At 51.9% G+C, this 22,262-nt stretch overlaps 1 protein-coding gene across 1 annotated transcript; it reads right to left on the reverse strand.

Annotated features, from left to right (window-relative positions):
* Window positions 1-2,509: 2,509 nt before the first annotated feature.
* Window positions 2,510-6,252, reverse strand: LOC311512657 (proline rich transmembrane protein 1B-like). Its single transcript, XM_084614008.1, has 2 exons — window positions 5,518-6,252; window positions 2,510-4,618 (listed from the first exon to the last, which is right to left on the reverse strand). Exons 1-2 carry the CDS (start codon window positions 5,851-5,853, stop codon window positions 4,463-4,465), a joined length of 492 nt encoding a protein of 163 aa, XP_084470134.1. The 5' UTR covers window positions 5,854-6,252; the 3' UTR covers window positions 2,510-4,462.
* Between the last annotated feature and the right edge of the window lie 16,010 nt (window positions 6,253-22,262).

A 22,262-nucleotide genomic window follows, 5' to 3' on the forward strand; every position in this document is an offset into this window, starting at 1 on the left:
AGGTACTAGGTTAAAAGTCTTGATCTGTTGGACATTAATATCCCGTTGGATTGGATGTGTTGTCATTGCGTGGGGAGCTGTGATGTTTTGCTACGTGTGTGTTACTGAAATAGGTTGTGAGGTTGGGAACCCCCCAAAACTAGCCTTTCAGGTACAACAACAGAGGAGCCAGAAATGAATCCACACTCCCAAGGACTATCACAGGAGCTGTAAACAATGATGGCTTTCCCAGAGAACATGTAGACAGTGGACACCCTTTGACTCACTTCATTGCAAAAGATCTTTCCAGCAAGCTGCAGGAACAAATAAGGGAGGGGAAGTGACATCATCACTTGGCCTTTCTCCCCCACACAACTCAACAGCTGGAAACACGTCTGGAGGACAAAGACTGAATGGAGCAGGTGGCCCCAGGCAGGAAAGGAGAGTCCCAGGCTGTGTATGAAGGAACAACAACAATACCATCAGGGTGAGACACGACTTGACTCAAATCCTGTCTAGATTATAGGACTCAGATTGTGATTTTACTTTTATTTCTCAGGTGACCAACTGTGATCTCTACGCTCACTACTTATAATCACTTCCAATTGGTCTGTAGTTAATAGATCTGTTTTATGTTTTACCTAAAACAGTTGTGCCAAAGTTCCTGCTCTACCTTGGTGGGTCTTGCGCTTATTGGCGGATTTGCTCTCCTTGGAGCTTCACGGCAGCCCTCAGCTTTGCCGTTTTTCTGAACCCACAGTCCAGGTCGACTCCTCCTGTGTCTGACCAGGAGTTGGGAGGATTTTAGGGGGAACCTGGGCCCGCCCTCTACTCTGGGTTCCAGCCCAGGGCCCTGTGCAATGCAGCTGTCTAGAGTGCCTCCTGGAACAGCTCGGTGACAGCTACAACTCCCTGGGCTACTTCCCCATGGCCTCCTCCCAACCCCTTCTTTATCCTCGCCATAGGACCTTCCTCCTGGTGTCTGATAATGCTTGAACACCTCAGTCCTCCAACAGTCCGCGTTCTCACTCTCAGCTCCTAGTACCCCTTGCTCCCAGCTCCTCACACGCACCCCACAAACTGGGGTGAGCTCCTTTTTAAAACCCAGGTGCCCTGATTAGCCTGCCTTAATTGATTCTAGCAGCTTCTTGATTGGCTGCAGGTGTTCTAATCAGCCTGTCTTAATTGTCTCCAGAAGGTTCCTGATTGTTCTGGAACCTTTCCTGTTACCTTACCCAGGGAAAAGGGACCTAATTAGCCTGGGGCTAATATATCTGCCTTGTATTACTCTCCTGTAGCCATCTGACCTGACCCTGCCGTACAGTGCATTGCTCCAAGTGCCGGGGGAATCTGCTCAGGAACAAGAGCTGGTGCATGTCCACTTTCCTTTGTAGAAGTGGAGGACTGGATAATAAACTTACACTGGTCAGGGTCTGGCTAGGGCAGGACGGTGCAGCCCTGGGATCCTAGGCTGGGCAACGGGGGGGAATTGGCTGGATCCTCTCTATTGTTGGTTCATGAGTGGCTAGGAGAAGTATTCATGTAACTCAGCTGGGTGTATCCCTGCCTGTGGATGTCTGTGTAAGTGCAGGACCTGGAGGGGTTTGCAGCTTGTCACAATATCACAGTGTGAGAGGGAGCCCAGATTTGTAAGCCAGAGGGCTCAGTGGTACCCCAGTTCCAGGTTGCACCTCAGGGAACCCATCACTGTGTGTCATCACCAACACAGTTCCCCAGGGCTGGTCACTGAATTGCCCAGCAGAAGACCTCATCATAGATGAGCTGGGAGGGGAGGGGAGTCTAGTGGTTTGAGCAGAGGAGCTGGGAGTCAGGACACCTGGGTTCTGTCCCTGTACTTGGCTCTGGGAAGGTCTAGTGGTTACAGCAGGGAGGGGACTGGGAGTCAGGACTCCTGGGTTCTCTCCCCTGCTCTGGGTACGAAGTGGGGTCCAGTGGTTAGAGCAGGAGGGGCTGGGAGCCAGGACTCCTGGGCTCTTTTTGTGGCTCTGGGAGGGGAGGTGGGTCTAGTGGGCTAGAGCGCAGTGTGAGAAAGGTAAAATATCAAACACACATTGGTTAAATAATGTAATGAGCCAGTTCCCTCTGGATCCGTGATCCTTACAGCACTGACTGGAGCATGAGCACATATCAGTGTTTTACTAGCCAAAAATAACTTTGAAAGCAGCCGAGAGTTTGCAGAAAGCAACGGGAAGCTGGTTAGCCGAGCCGCAGAAACTGAACTCCCCGCGGGATGCTACAATTTCAGAGTGCTCAGCCCATGCAACAAGATCTCGTCCCAGTCTCGCTACACAGCAAACATTTAGTCTCCGTCCCTACCCCTTCTGCTGGGGGAATTTAGTATCGACACGGAGCCTGAAATATCCCCAAAAGAGCTCGGCTGTCCATGGAATTAGTAAAAAGAAAAGGAGGACTTGTGGCACCTTAGAGACTAACCAATTTATTTGAGCATGAGCTTTCGTGAGCTACAGCTCACTTCATCGGATGCATGCCTTGGAAACTGCAGCAGACTTTATTTATACACAGAGAATATGAAAAAATACCTCCTCCCACCCCACTGTCCTGCTGGTAATAGCTTATCTAAAGTGATCATCAGGTGGGCCATTTCCAGCACAAATCCAGGTTTTCTCACCCTCCACCCCCCCACACAAATTCACTCTCCTGCTGGTGATAGCCCATCCAAAGTGACAACTCTTTACACAATGTGCATGATAATAAAGTTGGGCCATTTCCAGCACAAATCCAGGTTTTCTCACATCCCCCCACCCCCATACACACACAAACTCACACATGGAATTAGTGGATCTCGTTTCTAAAGTCAAGCAAAGGATTCTCAAGTGGGATTGAAGAAGGGAGACAAGCTACTGATCGAGCCAAGAACGGCAATTCAATTCAAAATGACCTCACCTGGGCAATACTCCATAGCCAGGCCGTCCCACGCATGACTCTGTACCCAAAGGTAATATATGGGGGATAACGCTGAACCCCTCCGAATTCCTCTGGAGCGCCCAATGCCCCTTTAACCAAAGAGTCACGTAAGAATCCTACCTAGCTCTTGGCAGCACTGTCCATCGGTAGCTTTGTCGATCACAGGGTCAGAAAGGAGCCCGGTGATCACGACAAAGCCTGAACGCTTTCCCAAATGAACCCCCGTTTGCATGAGAGCAGATTTTTTTAGAAAACCACCCCAGCATTCCCCTCCTTGTTGGACACGGACCCCTCGTTTCCAGCCTGAATGCGTCTAGCTTCCACTGAGCATTAAAGTCGCGAGCGTGTCCGGCCTCAGTGCTGTCAGCGGATCGAGGGCAACCTCTGGACAGACGGGCGAAGGCTGGTGGGTGAAACACTGGGGCAACCGCCTGCGTTTTGAGGCCTTCAGAAGCTGTCGTTTCGCAGTAACCCGGGACTGCCGTTCCCGAGGCGCAGGTGGCATTGGGAGTGTGCCACCCCCTAGCACCTGCATACAAGAGGCTTTTTGCTGCTCGTCGGTGCAGCTGGCAGGGGGTGGCTTTCCCAGCCGGGCGCCAGCAGCTGGTTTCTCAAGGCAGACGAGCGTTCATTCTGGGGACCCACTGGAGGAGTGAGGACAGCTGCGCGCTCTCTTTCTGGATTTTGCCACTAGGATGCTGATCAGGGACCAGACTTCTGGGGTTACCCAGCAGGGAGTGCTCCTGCTGGTCAGGCCATGACAGGCCCTGCTCACAGCTCCTTCAGCCATTAACCAGCAGTGGTAGTAGACTGTTATCTTCCAGAGGGCACTAAAGGAATTGCTCCACTAGCCAGCTGTGGTAGTCGAGCTGGTATCCTCTAGGTGGCATTAAAGGAGTCTCTCCACCAGACAGCAGGAGTAGTAGAGCTCTTATCCTCTAACACAACAAAGGGGGACATGAGACAATCTTAGCCAATGGGCTGGCCAGTCCTGTTTTTCCCAGAATCCAATGGTGTGGCCCGAAACGGACCCCAGATGGGTGGTGGTGGTGGGGAGCCAGGGGGTAAGGCCAGATTGAGGGGGGGCAGGAGGACATTTGGGTCCACACTCCTCTTAGCCCCCTTTGCCGTGTCTGAATCATCTCAGACCCCGTCTGAAGTCCCGTCCAGTCCCAGTGTCTCCCAGAGTCCTTTGCGCCCTCATTGGGCCATGCGCCCTGGTGGGGAGGGGAGTGGTACTTGGCCTACTTGGGGGGTCTGGGGTGTGTGAGTCCTGATGGCTGGCAGAGGGGGCTCATTCTCCCTGGGTCCCGTGATGTGGGCTGGGGGGCTGGCAAGGGGGGGATGTTGTATGTGGGGGGCACAGACTGGCTGCTTTGTGAGTGTGTGGGTGGGCTGAGGAGATGGTTGTGTTGTGGTCCATGCGGGTCTGTGTGTATGGATTCAGGGAGGTGTTCAAAACCGCTGCCCCCTATTGGAGGGCTCGGCTTAGAGCTGGGGGGCAGGGCGGGGCGGAAGGATCAGTCCCTCAGGGGTTTTATCTATAGGCTAAGACTCTGATGGCAATCACAATGGCGACCCACACGATCAGCAGCACAATCCCCACCCCCAGGGCTGTGTGGTTGAAAATCCGGGCCATCCGGGAACTCTGCTGTGCTTGCCTAGTGTTCCCGCTGTTGTTGGCATCCCGGGTCTGTGGAGAGACAGAGAGACCGGAACAATTAACCACACAGCAACGCTGCATGGGTACGGTTCACCCGGCGCTGAGATGCAGCCACCTCTGGGGCGGGGCAGCCGGGGAACAGCCACACATAACACTGTACAGGGATGGCTCACTGGGGGCTGAGACGCAGCCACCTCTGGGGTGGGGCTGCTGAGTAACAACCATGAATAGCACCTCTACCACACCCCTCTTATTATCTCCGGGTGGCTGTTCCCCAGTGCCTCTAACCGGTCCCCAGCTCTTTCCCCCGCCCCGTAGTCCCAACGGATCCTTTCCATGGATGAAAAGCAGCTGGCTAGAATCAAGCCTAGGGAATCAGATGTCAACACCTGCCTTCCTCTTAGACCCTGGTTCCATGCCACACACTTATCTGGCTGCGCCGATCCAGGCTATTACTACCTTGAAACCAAAGGGACAAGAAATGGCCCAGGTGGCACAGAGCAGAGCAGCCCATGTCACCAGCCATCTGGGCACCCACCCCCAGACCCTCCTAGCCTTACACGGTCTCCCCACTCAGTAGAGAGCTTGCTTTGTTGTCCTCCTACCGATCCCTGAGGAATGATGTCACCTGCTCCAGTGACAGGATCCCAGAAGAGCAAACTGTGGGATGGGTGCGGACTGTGGAACTCATTGCCACAAGAGAGAGCCCACTGTGCCCTGCAGCACAGTGCCCCAAGTGGTGCAATGCGATCAGCACTGACTGCCTGGAAAGAGCACCCCCCCACCCTGCTCCCTGCAGCCCAGCGCCCCCTAGCTCCAGCCCTTACTGCCAGGGGAGAGTATCCCCACCCTGCTCCCTGCAGCATAGCGCCCCCTAGCGGCCATGCTGGGTCAGTGTGGCCAGGGGAGAGTGCCCCCTAGGGACTCACCTGGATGGAATACACCAGCGCCACAATGCCCAGGGGCAGGCAGCAGCAGAGGAGGGTGAAGATGGAGTAGCCCAGGTAGTCATTCTCCTTGGCAGGAGGTGGGGAGACCAGGATGACCTGCTGTGGGGCATAGCCCATCGGGCCCCGGTTGGGGTCCTCGTTGTATGGAGGGTAATAGCCCTGTTGGTTGGGAGCTGCCCCGTAGCTTGGAGTGGGGAGTTGCCCGCCTGAGGGCAGTAGCGGAGGAGGGGCCCCATAAGGCGGCACGTTGGAGTATGGGGGCGGCTGAGCAGGGACGGAGGGCTCGGGGTCTTTACCATAGCCTGGGTAACTCATGGTGCCGCACTCCTCCTGGGAGCCTTTGCTGGTCTGCCACTCCCTCAGGGCGTGTCTCCAAGCCCCCTAATTTCCAGGCCTCCCCTCTCCTCCTCCAGGCCGTTCTCCTGCTCCTCTGGTGCCGGCTTGCTGTATTTCCTGAGTTGACTTGGGGCGTTCTCCCCTCTGAGTGACCTTTCTCGCTCCCCTTTTGCACCCACTACTGCCTCAGGGCCCTGGGGTCCACTGGGCAAATTCAGGGTGTTTGCTGTCCTCCGCTCTGCCCCTCACGTCCTTCTTCTGCTCGGTGGAGCAAACCCGCAACAGTCACTCTTTTCTTTTTGCCTTTCACCTTCCTTCTTCCCTTGCTGAGAATCAGAGCCCCCACCCCCCGATCTCTCGCTCCTTTCCGCCTTTCACCGTCTTCCTCCCCAGAGAAACAGATGCTCCAGGATCCTCTGCTCCTCCGCTCTGCCTTTCCTGTTCTCTTCTTCCTTGCAGATCCAGGGCCCTTTATCCACCACCGGACAGAGCCGGTCCCCAGGCCCGCCCCCAAGCTGCAAAGAGGAATAGGACAAGAACCAGCCTAGCCAGATGCAGCCACACCCTGGAGAGCAAATGCGAGCCATGATAAGGGATCCCGCAATAAACCGCCTGTACCCTGCTCCATCTACTCCTCACCTCCCTGCCTAGTGGCCCATTAAAAGTCAGCATGACACTCCCATCTGGGCTGCCAGGAAGGGAGAGTTTGCTCCAGGGATGGGGTTTCCATCTCTAACCACTAGCCTCACTCCCCTTCCCGAGTTAGGGATAGAACTCAGGCGTCCTGGCTTCCAGCTACCCCGGCTCTAACTACTTGATCCCACTCCCCTTCCCTCCCAGGAGTCCTGACTCCCTGCCCTCCCAATCACTAGACACCCTTCCCGTGCAGCTGTATGATTAAAGACCATTTATATCATTGATATTATCACTGTTATACAATTACCCTTAGTTTCCGATTTTCACCATACTTTTGTATTATTCAAATATATAAAAAAGAACTTGTTTTATTAGGAAAATACAATGCATTGCATGAGAGATATGGATTAGGATAATACATTAGTCTGTGTGTATATGCAAAGCTGCCTTAAAGTCAGGCTCTGTATTAGTCTGGAAGATACACCCAATAAACAAACAGGCCCGCATGCAAGCTCGGAAGTGTGTGCATCTGAATGTACTGATGAATCTCATGCCCACCATGGGCACATTGAATGGTTTAAAGATCTGATGCAGTGAAATGGGAAGAAAACGAAACTCTGTCTCAGAACATGGTTCAGAGCACAAGGACGCATTCAAAAGTTTAAAAACAACCAAAAAACAGGAGAAAAGGATGAAATTGAGAGTATCCGCTCAAATGGTGGGGCCCAATTATTAAACATTAATATTTATAGGCTTAATCGTTCTAAGTCTACAACAGTCAACTGATAGGTTTCAGAGGAGCAGCCGTGTTAGTCTGTATTCGCAAAAAGAAAAGGAGTACTTGTGGCACCCTAGAGACTAACCAATTTATTTGAGCATAAGCGTTCGTGAGCTACAGCTCACTTCATTGGATGCATTTGCTTATGCTCAAATAAATTTGTTAGTCTTTAAGGTGCCACAAGGACTCCTTTTCTTTTTGCGGATATAGACTAACACAGCTGCTACTCTGAAACCGTTCATCAAAGCGTTAATCCACTGAGCACTTACCCCCGTCCACCAAAATAAACCCCGAGATTTACCCAGAAAAATTACCAATAGTTTTTGGCACCGATTTTCACCTGTTTTTGTTGTGATGGCTAATAAACACCCTGGAAAAATTAAATCAAATCAAATCTGAAACTGAAGGGCCTTACCTATCAAAGGCACTCCACTCTCACAATGGGCCATCGGAGAAACCCATCCCGTGCAAATAGCTGTTCCTGAGGGTGCCTCAGACAGCGAGGAGCCAATGTGGCCACCCCCTGTGTTTCAGCAAATCACCTAAGGGCATGTGGTAGCTCACGTGACCCTAGGATCCATCTTGGGCCAGTGATTTTCCATGCACTGGAGCTGGGGGCTTTCTTTGGGACAGTACATTTCCATGCCCACGGCAGAGAAGATATAAATTGCAGTTTCAATGCCTCCATTTTGCCTGCCCCAATTCTCTGGGCTGTGGATTTACACTTAACAGGAGCAACTTGAACTCTGGACTGAGGACCTTCCAATCCTTTGGAAGTTACCAGAGAGACTTTGTCAAGCCCACCGTCTGTCCCAGCAAACCTGATCTAAGGACTTTGCAATCACTTGTCTGCATAGGATTTATTACCCATTTATAACTCTCTCCTTTTATGATTAAATCTCTAGTTAGTTTACTAAGGATTGGCTGACAGCGTGCTAAAATCTGAGATTATATTGACCTGGGCTAGGGTGATCAGATAGCAACTGTGAAAAAACGAGACGGGATAGGGGGTAATAGGTCCCTATATAAGAAAAAGTCCCCCAAAATGGGACTGTCCCTATAAAAATGGGACATCTGTTCACCCTAACCTGGGGGGAAGTGTCTGATCCTTTGGGATTGGAACGAGCCTCACATTTGGTGAATTGGGTTTCCAGTAACCTCTCACTATATTAGACCTATTTGTCTGGATGGAGCCAAGGGCTGGAACCATAGAATCATAGAATAGCAGGGTTGGAAGGGACCTCTGGAGGCCATCTAGTCCAACCCCCTGCTCAAAAGCAGGACCCATCCCCAATTAAATCATCCAGCCAGGGCTTTGTCAAGCCTGACCTTAAAAACTTCTAAGGAAGGGGATTCTACCACCTCCCTAGGTAACGCATTCCAGTGCTTCAACACCCTCCTAGTGAAAAAGTTTTTCCTAATATCCAACCTAAACCTCCCCCACTGCAACTTGAGACCATTACTCCTCGTTCTGTCATCTGCTACCATTGAGAACAGTCTAGAGCCATCCTCTTTGGAACCCCCTTTCAGGTAGTTGAAAGCAGCTATCAAATCCCCCCTCATTCTTCTCTTCTGCAGACTAAACAATCCCAGCTCCCTCAGCCTCTCCTCATAAGTCATGTGTTCTAGACCCCTAATCATTTTTGTTGCCCTTCGCTGGACTCTCTCCAATTTATCCACATCCTTCTTGTAGTGTGGGGCCCAAAACTGGACACAGTACTCCAGAGGAGGCCTCACCAATGTCGAATAGAGGGGAACGATCACGTCCCTCGATCTGCTGGCAATGCCCCTACTTATACACCCCAAAATGCCATTGGCCTTCTTGGCAACAAGGGCACACTGTTGACTCATATCCAGCTTCTCGTCCACTGTCACCCCTAGGTCCTTTTCCACAGAACTGCTGCCTAGCCATTCGGTCCCTAGTCTGTAGCGGTGCATTGGATTCTTCCATCCTAAGTGCAGGACCCTGCACTTATCCTTATTGAACCTCATCAGATTTCTTTTGGCCCAATCCTCTGATTTGTCTAGGTCCCTCTGTATCCTATCCCTACCCTCCAGCATGTCTACCACTCTTCCCAGTTTAGTGTCATCCGCAAACTTGCTGAGGGTGCAATCCACACCATCCTCCAGATCATTTATGAAGATATTGAACAAAACCGGCCCCAGGACCGACCCTTGGGGCACTCCACTTGATACCGGCTGCCAACTAGACATGGAGCCATTGATCACTACCCGTTGAGCCCGACAATCTAGCCAGCTTTTTACCCACCTTGTAGTGCATCCATCCAGCCCATACTTCTTTAACTTGCTGACAAGAATACTGTGGGAGACCGTGTCAAAAGCTTTGCTAAAGTCGAGGAATAACACGTCCACTGCTTTCCCTTCATCCACAGAACCAGTTATCTCATCATAGAAGGCAATTAGATTAGTCAGGCATGACTTTCCCTTGGTGAATCCATGCTGACTGTTCCTGATCACTTTCCTCTCATCTAAGTGCTTCAGAATTGATTCCTTGAGGACCTGCTCCATGATTTTTCTGGGGACTGAGGTGAGGCTGACTGGCCTGTAGTTCCCAGGATCATCCTTCTTCCCTTTTTTAAATGTAACCCTTCTGCCCGTCAGAGTTGGCAGCAACAAGGGCCAGGCTCAGTATCTAGGGGATCCATTCCAATAACACAATGCAAACTGGCTCAAGCCCCCACTCAGTGACCTGGGACAAATATATACCACCCCCGCTGGGCGCCTCCAAGAGGCAATACTTCCCCTCTCGCAATCACATAGTCTGAGTGTAGCAAAAAGCCTTTTAATAACAGAGAGAAACAATGTGGCATTAGGTTGGGGAAACACCACCAACAGGATTCATAACACAACCCATGAGCAAAAAACCCACCCCAAGCAAATTGGGGCATGCCCTTTCCCTTTGGTTCTTGAGTCCAGCAACCCCAAATCACCCAAAGTCCCAAAAGTCCAGTCGCCCAAAAGTCTCTGTCCTTGGTCAGGGCAGCCCCAGAGTTCAAAAGTTTATCTGCAGAGCTTTACCTCCCAACCTGGGTGGAGATGGAGGGGGGAGAGAGAGAGAGAGGTAAGAGTCACCTTACATGATCTGAAGCTGGCTGTCCCACAGCTCCATAGGCCTTCGCTTTGCTCCGCCCCACCAGCCGCCCCGCAAACTGCTTGGCTCAGCTCAGCTCTGCTGCCCACAGGCAGCTCCCGCCGTCCTATGAACTGCTCTACCAGCCTGTCCACAAGGCACTTCAGCACTGCTTGCAAACTGCTCCACAATATATCTTCAGGCTCCCCCACTACTTAACACAACGCTCAGTGATTTCAGCTCTTAGGTGAATTCAGTTTGTAGTAGGGGAGCCTCAGGGCTGATACACCATTAACCCAAAATGAGCTCAGCAGCCTGTAACTAGACTCCTAAAGGAATCAAAATTAGCTCTGATATCCCACAGTGGAAAGAAGAGAAAGTACAATTAGCATGTAAGACCCTCACCAAGAGGCCCATACCACCAAGTATTAATACTTATCCCCAGCCTCTCTCCATTCACAGGGTTTTGGAACCCATGTCCCTTGCCTAGCGAGTGCTGCTTAGTTGATGGTGAGTCCCTCCATCATAACAAAAGGCCATGTACAGTTCCAAGCACAGTTCCCATAGTCAGGGTAATAACAATTTATTCTTCCTGCCCCAATAACAGAGACACTGGGGATCCCACAGCAGCCAAAGTGACCATTTGGGCAGCTATGGGCTCATGCTAGGCAGGGTGGGTGTGCCTATGCAAATGAGATCAGCCCCTGAAGTTCTTTTCCACAACTTGCCACACCTCACCACCCGATGTCAGGGTGGAGCTCATCCTGACTCTGCTTACATAAAAACGGCCTAAAGAATTAAAGAATTAAGGGTTTCTTCAGGTATGTTGGCAACAAGAAGAAAGCCAAGGAAAGTGTGGGCCCCTTACTGAATGAGGGAGGCAACCTAGTGACAGAGGATGTGGAAAAAGCTAATGTACTCAATGCTTTTTTTGCCTCTGTCTTCACTAACAAGGTCAGCTCCCAGACTGCTGCGCTGGGCATCACAAAATGGGGAAGAGATGGCCAGCCCTCTGTGGAGATAGAGGCGGTTAGGGACTATTTAGAAAAGCTGGACGTGCACAAGTCCATGGGGCCGGACGAGTTGCATCCGAGAGTGCTGAAGGAATTGGCGGCTGTGATTGCAGAGCCACTGGCCATTATCTTTGAAAACTCGTGGCGAACGGGGGAAGTCCCAGATGACTGGAAAAAGGCTAATGTAGTGCCAATCTTTAAAAAAGGGAAGAAGGAGGATCCTGGGAACTACAGGCCAGTCAGCCTCACCTCAGTCCCTGGAAAAATCATGGAGCAGGTCCTCAAAGAATCAATCCTGAAGCACTTGCATGAGAGGAAAGTGATCAGGAACAGCCAGCATGGATTCACCAAGGGAAGGTCATGCCTGACTAATCTAATCGCCTTTTATGATGAGATTACTGGTTCTGTGGATGAAGGGAAAGCAGTGGATGTATTGTTTCTTGACTTTAGCAAAGCTTTTGACACGGTCTCCCACAGTATTCTTGTCAGCAGGTTAAGGAAGTATGGGCTGGATGAATGCACTATAAGGTGGGTAGAAAGCTGGCTAGATTGTCGGGCTCAAAGGGTAGTGATCAATGGCTCCATGTCTAGTTGGCAGCCGGTGTCAAGTGGAGTGCCCCAGGGGTCGGTCCTGGGGCCGGTTTTGTTCAATATCTTCATAAATGATCTGGAGGATGGTGTGGATTGCACTCCCAGCAAATTTGCGGATGATACTAAACTGGGAGGAGTGGTAGATACGCTGGAGGGGAGGGATAGGATACAGAAGGACCTAGACAAATTGGAGGATTGGGCCAAAAGAAATCTGATGAGGTTCAATAAGGATAAGTGCAGGGTCCTGCACTTAGGATGGAAGAATCCAATGCACCGCTACAGACTAGGGACCGAATGGCTAGGCAGCAGTTCTGCGGAAAAGGACCTAGGGGTGACAGTGGATGAGAAGCTGGATATGAGTCAGCAGTGTGCCCTTGTTGCCAAGAAGGCCAATGGCATTTTGGGATGTATAAGTAGGGGCATAGCGAGCAGATCGAGGGACGTGATCGTTCCCCTCTATTCGACATTGGTGAGGCCTCCTCTGGAGTACTGTGTCCAGTTTTGGGCCCCACACTACAAGAAGGATGTGGATAAATTGGAGAGAGTCCAGCGAAGGGCAACAAAAATGATTAGGGGTCTAGAACACATGACTTATGAGGAGAGGCTGAGGGAGCTGGGATTGTTTAGTCTGCAGAAGAGAAGAATGAGGGGGGATTTGATAGCTGCTTTCAACTACCTGAAAGGGGGTTCCAAAGAGGATGGCTCCAGACTGTTCTCAATGGTAGCAGATGACAGAACGAGGAGTAATGGTCTCAAGTTGCAGTGGGGGAGGTTTAGATTGGATATTAGGAAAAACTTTTTCACTAGGAGGGTGGTGAAACACTGGAATGCGTTGCCTAGGGAGGTGGTGGAATCTCCTTCCTTAGAGGTTTTTAAGGTCAGGCTTGACAAAGCCCTGGCTGGGATGATTTAACTGGGAATTGGTCCTGCTTCGTGCAGGGGGTTGGACTAGATGACCTTCTGGGGTCCCTTCCAACCCTGATATTCTATGATTCTATGATTCTATGAATGCCTAAAGGGGACAGTGTCTGGCTTCTGGTTAACCAGTGTGGTGCTGTAGAAGCTCTTTTGTTACTGGTTTGGTGCATCCAATGCTAGAGAAAACCACCAGCTCTGCCCGGTTCCTTGCAGTCTGCCCTGAGCGTGGAATTTGCACTGTGGGCCACCTCGGGCACCCGGTCATAGCTCCCCTCCCAGCTCATACGTGGCAAGGGCGTGTGCTGGGTGAGTCAATGCTTTGCCCTGGGGAGTTGTATTGACAGTGACACACCTTACAACCCTGCCCGTTGGGGCAAGAAAAGCGCCAGGTTGTGTGTCCCCAGGAGGTGGCCTGATGCAGGTCAGGACCAAGCCAGGGCCATTGTATGGCCAGGGGTCTGATCCAGGTGGGGGCAGGGTACTGGGCTAGATGGGCCTATGGGTCAGATCCGGGGTGACAAGTAGGAGGTGGGAACTGGGATAGATGGGCCCGTGGCTCTATATCAATGACGGGGGTGCAGGTGGGATGCCAGGCTGGATGGGCCCACAGGCTCAGATCTAAATATAGCAGAGCTGGCAGGAAGTGCTGGGCAAGGGGGGGAATTCCAACTTGTCAGGTGTCATTGTTCTCATTTCCTGGTGTGCTCGGGTCACAGGCAAGGGGATGTGGCTCTTGGTGTTATACAATCACAGGAGTTTAAACAAACGTGCTGCTGAACTGGGAATAGAACCCAGGAGTTTAAAAATAGCCAGAGCTTCGCGAACCAGCTGAGCGGCGGAGAACCAGCTGAGCAGCGGGGACAGCAGAGCAGCTCACAGCAGGAGTTTGCCTGGGAGTTCGCCTGGAGGGAGCCCAGTGACCCCTGCTCTGAGGAAGCTCATAGTAGGAAGGTGATATGGAAGGGGGGGGTTCAGCTGTTGTGACCTGCACTGGATGTGCCATGTTTGTCTTTCTTCCACAGGACAGAAGCGACTTTGTCTGTACAAAGTGCAAGCTGGTCTCCATATTGGAAGAGAAGATTGAAGGTCTGGAGCAACAGGTAACAACCCTGCGTTGCATACGGGAAACTGAGGATTTCCTGGACGAAACTCAGGATAGGCTTCTAGGGGCACAAAGCTCTACAGATATAGAGCAGGTTGCACAGAGGAGCCAAGAGACCAGTGAAGAAGCTTGGCAACATGTGACCTCCAGAAGAGGTAAGCGGAATGTCCGGGTTCCAGTAACACAGACACAGGTAACTAACCGCTTTCATGTTCTCTCCACAGGTATCGTTGCGGAGAGTGGACCAGATGATATGTCTGGGGCGAGAAAGCAGAAGGAGACTCCGCTGGTTGGAAGGCATGAGATGCGCTGTCCTGAGGTTGGGGGTTCCACGACCACCACCCCCAAGAGGAGAAGGCGGGTGGTGGTGGTCGGGGACTCTCTCCTCCGGGGGACTGAGTCATCTATCTGCCGCCCTGACCGGGAAAACCGAGAAGTCTGCTGCTTGCCAGGGGCTAAGATTCGTGATGTGATGGAGAGACTGCCGAGACTCATCAAGCCCTCGGATCGCTACCCCTTCCTGCTTCTCCACGTGGGCACCAATGATACTGCCAAGAATGACCTTGAGCGGATCACTGCGGACTATGTGGCTCTAGGAAGAAGAATAAAGGAGTTGGAGGCGCAAGTGGTGTTCTCGTCCATCCTCCCCGTGGAAGGAAAAGGCCTAGGTAGGGAGCGTCGAATCGTGGAAGTCAACGAATGGCTACGCAGATGGTGTCGGAGAGAAGGCTTTGGTTTCTTTGACCATGGGATGGTGTTCCATGAAGGAGGAGTGCTGGGTAGAGACGGGCTCCATCTTACGAAGAGAGGGAAGAGCATCTTTGCCAGCAGGCTGGCTAACCTAGTGAGGAGGGCTTTAAACTAGGTTCACCGGGGGAAGGAGACCAAAGCCCTGAGGTAAGTGGGAAAGCGGGATACCAGGAGGAAGCACAGGCAGGAATGTCTGTGAGGGGAGGGCTCCTGCCTCATACTGGGAATGAGGGGCGATCAACAGGTTATCTCAAGTGCTTATATACAAATGCACAAAGCCTTGGAAACAAGCAGGGAGAACTGGAGGTCCTGGTGATGTCAAGGAACTATGACGTGATCGGAATAACAGAGACTTGGTGGGATAACTCATATGACTGGAGTACTGTCATGGATGGTTATAAACTGTTCAGGAAGGACAGGCAGGGCAGAAAAGGTGGGGGAGTAGCACTGTATGTAAGGGAGCAGTATGACTGCTCTGAGCTCCGGTACGAAACTGCAGAAAAACCTGAGTGTCTCTGGATTAAGTTTAGAAGTGTGTGCAACAAGAGTGATGTAGTGGTGGGAGTCTGCTATAGACCACCGGACCAGGGGGATGAGGTGGATGAGGCTTTCTTCCGGCAGCTCACGGAAGCTACTAGATCGCATGCCCTGATTCTCATGGGTGACTTTAATTTTCCTGATATCTGCTGGGAGAGCAATACAGCAGTGCATAGACAATCCAGGAAGTTTTTGGAAAGCGTAGGGGACAATTTCCTGGCGCAAGTGCTAGAGGAGCCAACTAGGGGGGGTGCTTTTCTTGACCTGCTGCTCACAAACCGGGTAGAATTAGTGGGGGAAGCAAAAGTGGATGGGAATCTGGGAGGCAGTGACCATGAGTTGGTTGAGTTCAGGATCCTGACGCAGGGAAGAAAGGTAAGCAGCAGGATACGGACCCTGGACTTCAGGAAAGCAGACTTCGACTCCCTCAGGGAACGGATGGCCAGGATCCCCTGGGGGACTAACTTGAAGGGGAAAGGAGTCCAGGAGAGCTGGCTGTATTTCAAGGAATCCCTGTTGAGGTTACAGGGACAAACCATCCCGATGAGTCGAAAGAATAGTAAATATGGCAGGCGACCAACTTGGCTTAATGGTGAAATCCTAGCGGATCTTAAACATAAAAAAGAAGCTTACAAGAAGTGGAAGGTTGGACATATGACCAGGGAAGAGTATAAAAATATTGCTCGGGCATGTAGGAATGTTATCAGGAGGGCCAAATCGCACCTGGAGCTGCAGCTAGCCAGAGATGTCAAGAGTAACAAGAAGGGTTTCTTCAGGTATGTTGGCAACAAGAAGAAAGCTAAGGAATGTGTGGGCCCCTTACTGAATGAGGGAGGCAACCTAGTGACAGAGGATGTGGAAAAAGCTAATGTACTCAATGCTTTTTTTGCCTCTGTTTTCACTAACAAGGTCAGCTCCCAGAGTGCTGCGCTGGGCATCACAAAATACGGAAGAGATGGTCAGCCCTCTGTGGAGATAGAGGCGGTTAGGGACTATTTAGAAAAGCTGGACGTGCACAAGTCCATGGGGCCGGACGAGTTGCATCCGAGAGTGCTGAAGGAATTGGCGGCTGTGATTGCAGAGCCACTGGCCATTATCTTTGAAAACTCGTGGCGAACCGGGGAAGTCCCGGATGACTGGAAAAAGGCTAATGTAGTGCCAATCTTTAAAAAAGGGAAGAAGGAAGATCCTGGGAACTACAGGCCAGTCAGCCTCACCTCAGTCCCTGGAAAAATCATGGAGCAGGTCCTCAAGGAATCAATTCTGAAGCACTTGCATGAGAGGAAAGTGATCAGGAACAGCCAGCATGGATTCACCAAGGGAAGGTCATGCCTGACTAATCTAATCGCCTTTTATGATGAGATTACTGGTTCTGTGGATGAAGGGAAAGCAGTGGATGTATTGTTTCTTGACTTTAGCAAAGCTTTTGACACGGTCTCCCATAGTATTCTTGTCAGCAAGTTAAGGAAGTATGGGCTGGATGAATGCACTATAAGGTGGGTAGAAAGCTGGCTAAATTGTCGGGCTCAACGGGTAGTGATCAATGGCTCCATGTCTAGTTGGCAGCCGGTATCAAGTGGAGTGCCCCAAGGGTCGGTCCTGGGGCCGGTTTTATTCAATATCTTCATAAATGATCTGGAGGATGGTGTGGATTGCACTCTCAGCAAATTTGCGGATGATACTAAACTGGGAGGAGTGGTAGATACGCTGGAGGGGAGGGATAGGATACAGAAGGACCTAGACCAATTGGAAGATTGGGCCAAAAGGAATCTGATGAGGTTCAATAAGGATAAGTGCAGGGTCCTGCACTTAGGACGGAAGAACCCAATGCACAGCTACAGACTAGGGACCGAATGGCTAGGCAGCAGTTCTGCAGAAAAGGACCTAGGGGTGACAGTGGACGAGAAGCTGGATATGAGTCAGCAGTGTGCCCTTGTTGCCAAGAAGGCCAATGGCATTTTGGGATGTATAAGTAGGGGCATAGCGAGCAGATCGAGGGACGTGATCGTTCCCCTCTATTCGACATTGGTGAGGCCTCATCTGGAGTACTGTGTCCAGTTTTGGGCCCCACACTTCAAGAAGGATGTGGATAAATTGGAGAGAGTCCAGCGAAGGGCAACAAAAATGATTAGGGGACTGGAACACATGAGTTATGAGGAGAGGCTGAGGGAGCTGGGATTGTTTAGCCTGCAGAAGAGAAGAATGAGGGGGGATTTGATAGCTGCTTTCAACTACCTGAAAGGGGGTTCCAAAGAGGATGGCTCTAGACTGTTCTCAATGGTAGCAGATGACAGAACGAGGAGTAATGGTCTCAAGTTGCAGTGGGGGAGGTTTAGGTTGGATATTAGGAAAAACTTTTTCACTAAGAGGGTGGTGAAACACTGGAATGCGTTACCTAGGGAGGTGGTAGAATCTCCTTCCTTAGAGGTTTTTAAGGTCAGGCTTGACAAAGCCCTGGCTGGGATGATTTAACTGGGAATTGGTCCTGCTTTGAGCAGGGGGTTGGACTAGATGACCTTCAGGGGTCCCTTCCAACCCTGATATTCTATGATTCTATGATTCTATGAGTCCTGGTTCCCAGCTCCCCGCACCCCGCTCTAACCACTAGCCCCCACCCCCCCATCCCCGAGCTGGGGATAGAACCCAGGTGTCCTGACTCCCATTGCTGTGCTATAGTCATGTGACCCTTTCGCCTCCTCTTTTCCATTTCAGTTTAATAAGACTGAAGCACCTGGGTTGGTCTTCCTGGCCTGTTTTTGCCACCTCTGTGAAAACACACCCTTTGGAGGGATGTCTTTCCTGCTTGGCCCCAGTGAACTCCACTGCCCCATTCTTATGTTCACCCCCTACGGAGTCTCCTCTGCCCTGATCCCCCCAGCACAGCACCCCCTCGTGCCGCTCTGGGACATCGGGGCCAGCCCTGACTCCCAGAGAAGTCAGTGACGATTTGGACTGGTTCACCTACTTTCTTGTTGCATGTAAATAAGAAATGTTCCGGTTTGCTCAGGGTGGCTCCCTCTGTATCTGGAAACCACTGACTCCAGTAACTACCCCCCGAAAGGTCCAGGTGAGCTGTCCCCTTGTGGCCGTTCTCCAGCTGCTCCCACCCCAGAGGTGGCTGCATCTCAGTGCTGGGTGAGCTGTTCCATGTGGCGTTATGTGTGGCTGTTCCCCAGCTGCCCTGCCCCGGAGGTGGCTGCATCTCCACACCAGACAAACCATCCCCATGAGGCGTCGTTGTGCGGCTGTTCCCCAACTTCCCCACCCGAGAAGTGGCCGCATTGCCTACTTTTCTCTCTCTTCCCCTGCCCCTCCCCAGGGCTGGTGAAACCCGAGGAGGGAGGGTGAGGTTGCACCCTCGCCTGGCAACACTGGCATGCAGAAGTCTGTGACTGGGGGTGCCTGGCGACAGGAGGAGATGCAGCCGGGTGGGGAGTCTGACATGGCGTCAGCTGGCATGGGTAAGGCCTCCTGAGCTCCTCTCCCCCCTGGTCCCACTACTGTGGGGGGGCATTCTAGTGCCCCAGCTATTTCAGGCCTGGAGGTTGTCTCCCAGCCAGCATCCCTGGAGTGGCCAAGAGCTAGAAATAGAACCCAGGAGTCCTGGCTCCCTGCCCCTCCCCCCCACCAACTACTAAACTCCACTCCCCTCCCAGTCCTGAGGCTAGAAGCCAGAAGTCCTGAGTCCCAGGCCGCCCTGGTCTAACCCACTAGACCCCACTCCCCTACCAGAGGCGAGGATAGAACCCAGGGGCCCTGGTGCTGGACTTGGGGACAACGAGTTAGTACAGGAAGACCTGGGGCTTGTCACAACTTGTTTGTTGCTCTCAGGAAGGGATGAAGGGCCTGCAGAATAAACAGATCAGACAAAGACGCTACCCTTGCCCTGGCCTCCCAACACGGCTGCCTCCCCCACTGCCAGGGTCCCTCTCTGATCTCCCGCCCGCAGACCTATGCCTCTCGGTTGGTTTAAACTTGGCCCGAACCTGGTGGCTGAAAGAGCTGCCTTTCATTATTGATACACATAAGGAACAATTAAACTCCTCTGTAGAAGCAGGTATAAGACAGATATCATGACATTTAATATTGTCTCACCGTCACCAGTACGGATAGCGGATCATAGAATCATAGAAGATTAGGGTTGGAAGAGACCTCAGGAGGTCACCTAGGCCAACCCCCTGCTCAAAGCAGGACCAACCCCAACTAAATCATCCAGCCAGGGCCTTGTCAAGCCAGGCCTTAAAAACCCCTAAGGATGGAGATTCCACCACCTCCCTAGGGAACCCATTCCAGTGCTTCACCACCCTCCTAGTGAAATAGTGTTTCCTAATATCCAACCTAGACCTCCCCCACTGCAACTTGAGACCATTGCTCCTTGTTCTGGCATCTGCCACCACTGACAACAGCCGAGCTCCATCCTCTTTGGAACCCCCTTCAGGTAGTTGAAGGCTGCTATCAAATCCCCCCTCACTCTTCTCTTCTGCAGACTAAATAAGCCCAGTTCCCTCAGCCTCTTCTCATAAGTCATGTGCTCCAGCCCCCTAATCATTTTCATTGCCCTCCGCTGGACTCTTCCCAATTCGTCCACATCCCTTCTGAAGTTGGGGGCTCAAAACTGGACGCAATACTCCAGATGTGGCCTCACCAGTGCCGAATAGAGGGGAATAATCATGTCCCTCAATCTGCTGGCAATGCTCCTACTAATACAACCCAATATGCCGTTGGCCTTCTTGACAACAAGGGCACACAGCTGACTCATATCCAGCTTCTCTGTAACCCCTAGGTCCTTTTCTGCAGAACTGCTGCCTAGCCAGTCAGTCCCCAGCCTGTAGCGGTGCATTGGATTCTTCCGTCCTAAATGCAGGACTCTGCCCTGGTCCTTGTTGAACGTCATCAGATTTCATGTCCAAACTGTCTTCATTCCATACAACCTGCCTCAGAAAAATCCTCTCTTTCTTTTGGCCCAGAACAATCTCAAACCAAGATCTACTGGCGGATTGATGATTTTGCTGCCCCTAGGCCCGGAAATAATTGCCGCCCCCATATGAACTTATTTTTAGTTATTTTACAAGATTCGCACCATCACTGGTGGTTTCAATACGCGCTATGATTGGTAAAATCGCGGCGTCCATAGACGCTGACTCCGTGGGTGCTCCGGGGATGGAGCACCCACTGAGAAAAGCTGGTGGATGCAGAGCACCCACTGGCAACTCCCCGCCCTGCCCCAGCTCACCTCCGCTCTGACTCTGACTCCTTCCCTGAGTGCGTCGCCGGGTCCTGCTTCTTCCCACTCCCTGCGAGTGCTTGTGCATGAAACAGCTTCGTGCAGCTGGGAGGGAGAGGGGTTGAGGGGGAAACGCCGCGTGCTCAGGGGAGGAGGCGGGGCCGGGGCGGGGATTTGGGAAGGGGACCAACAGGGGCAGGGAGGGGGTGGAGTTGGGGTGGGGACTTTGGGGAAGGGGTTGGAATGGGGGTGGGGAAGGGGTGGAGTTGGGGCAGGGGCAGGGGCCACGAGCACCCACCGGCGCTGGGGGAAGTTGGCACCTCTGGCTGTTGTTATAAATTTGCTGCCCCTGCAAATTTGCCACCCTAGGCCTAGGCCTTGTCGGGCTAGGCGATAATACGCCGCTGATTGACACTGTGCAGCCAAGAGGATCTGAGCACCATCATTTCCAGGAGGCGTTGGAGATGGATTGGTCATGTGCTTTGGATGGAACTTGATTCCATCACCAGAGCAACAATAAGATGGACACCAGAAGGCAAGCGAAAATGAGGCTGCCCAAAAACAACATGGTGAAGGGCTATGGAAGCCCGCTGAAAAACCTGGGGCAGAGCTGGGGAACCATTGAAAGACTTGCCAGACACATACAGGAGTGGAGGAGCTTCATCATTGCCCTAAACACCAGAGGCATAATAGGAACTTGATAATGATGATAGAACCAGGTAGATGAAACCATTGCAGCCACCATTCAGAACAAGGGCATACCTGGGCAGAGGAGTTTCACTGGGTACTCTTTGATGGAAGGGGTGTGTCTGTGGCGAGCAGCAGCAGAAAGCCAAGGAGGCATTCAGAACAAGCACTGGGAATGCGGCCCTCAGAAAGGCCAACACAGAGAGAGAGAGAGAGAGAGAGAGAGCTATTGGGCACAGTGCTGGCTGGAAGGGGGCTTGGGATTGCAAGCAAAGAAACTTTCTCCAGCTCTTTGATTGCTGCTGTATTCGGGGAAACAGGCCCTTGTGCATGGACAGGATCCTCTAGACCCTGAATATTGGTGAACCAGTCTGGTCAAAAAGGAGTAAAGTTGATGTGAGCAGGGGATCCACTTTCCAAGGAGAGAAAATTGCGAGCTGGGATTCCTGTGGCGCCAAGATGGAGCAAATAACGAAGACATTGCAGAAATTACAGCCGGCTGAGAAGAAGTAAAACAAGACATGAAGCAGCTGGAGACTTTGCAGATGGAAGTAAACCAAGACCTAAAACAACAGGGGCTGGAAGGGTGAATGGGAGTGTTCCTCGTCTTGCCCACTAGGGGGTGTTGTGCACACTGATAAAACTCAGGAGTCCTGCCTCCCTAGGCCCCCACCCCAGCCACTTGACGCCTCTCCTCTCCTCTCCTCTTCTCTCCCCTCCCCAAGCTGGGATAGAATCCAGGAGTCCTGTCCCCCAGCCCCGCTCCTCCTCCAATCCACTAGGCCCCACTCCCTTCAAAGTTAGGGATAGAACCCAAGAATCCTGGCTCCCAGCTCCGCATTTCTCTCTGTGGGTTTGGGCGTCCCTAACGTCCAGGGGTATTTGATTCCTCCCCAGTCACCCGGTGACTCTGCCCGGCGTCAGGGCTAATGGTGCAGGGGCAGCCAATCTGCTGGTTGTGTGACGCGAAAACCAAACGGCACTTCCTAATTTCCAAGAATGGATCTAAAGGCTGCTAGAGGCCAATGTGCAGAAAAATAAGAAAACTGTAAAAAACCTCC

Source organism: Lepidochelys olivacea (assembly GCF_965140295.1).
Source record: "Lepidochelys olivacea isolate rLepOli2 genome assembly, chromosome: 24".
Classification (NCBI taxonomy): domain Eukaryota; kingdom Metazoa; phylum Chordata; order Testudines; family Cheloniidae; genus Lepidochelys; species Lepidochelys olivacea.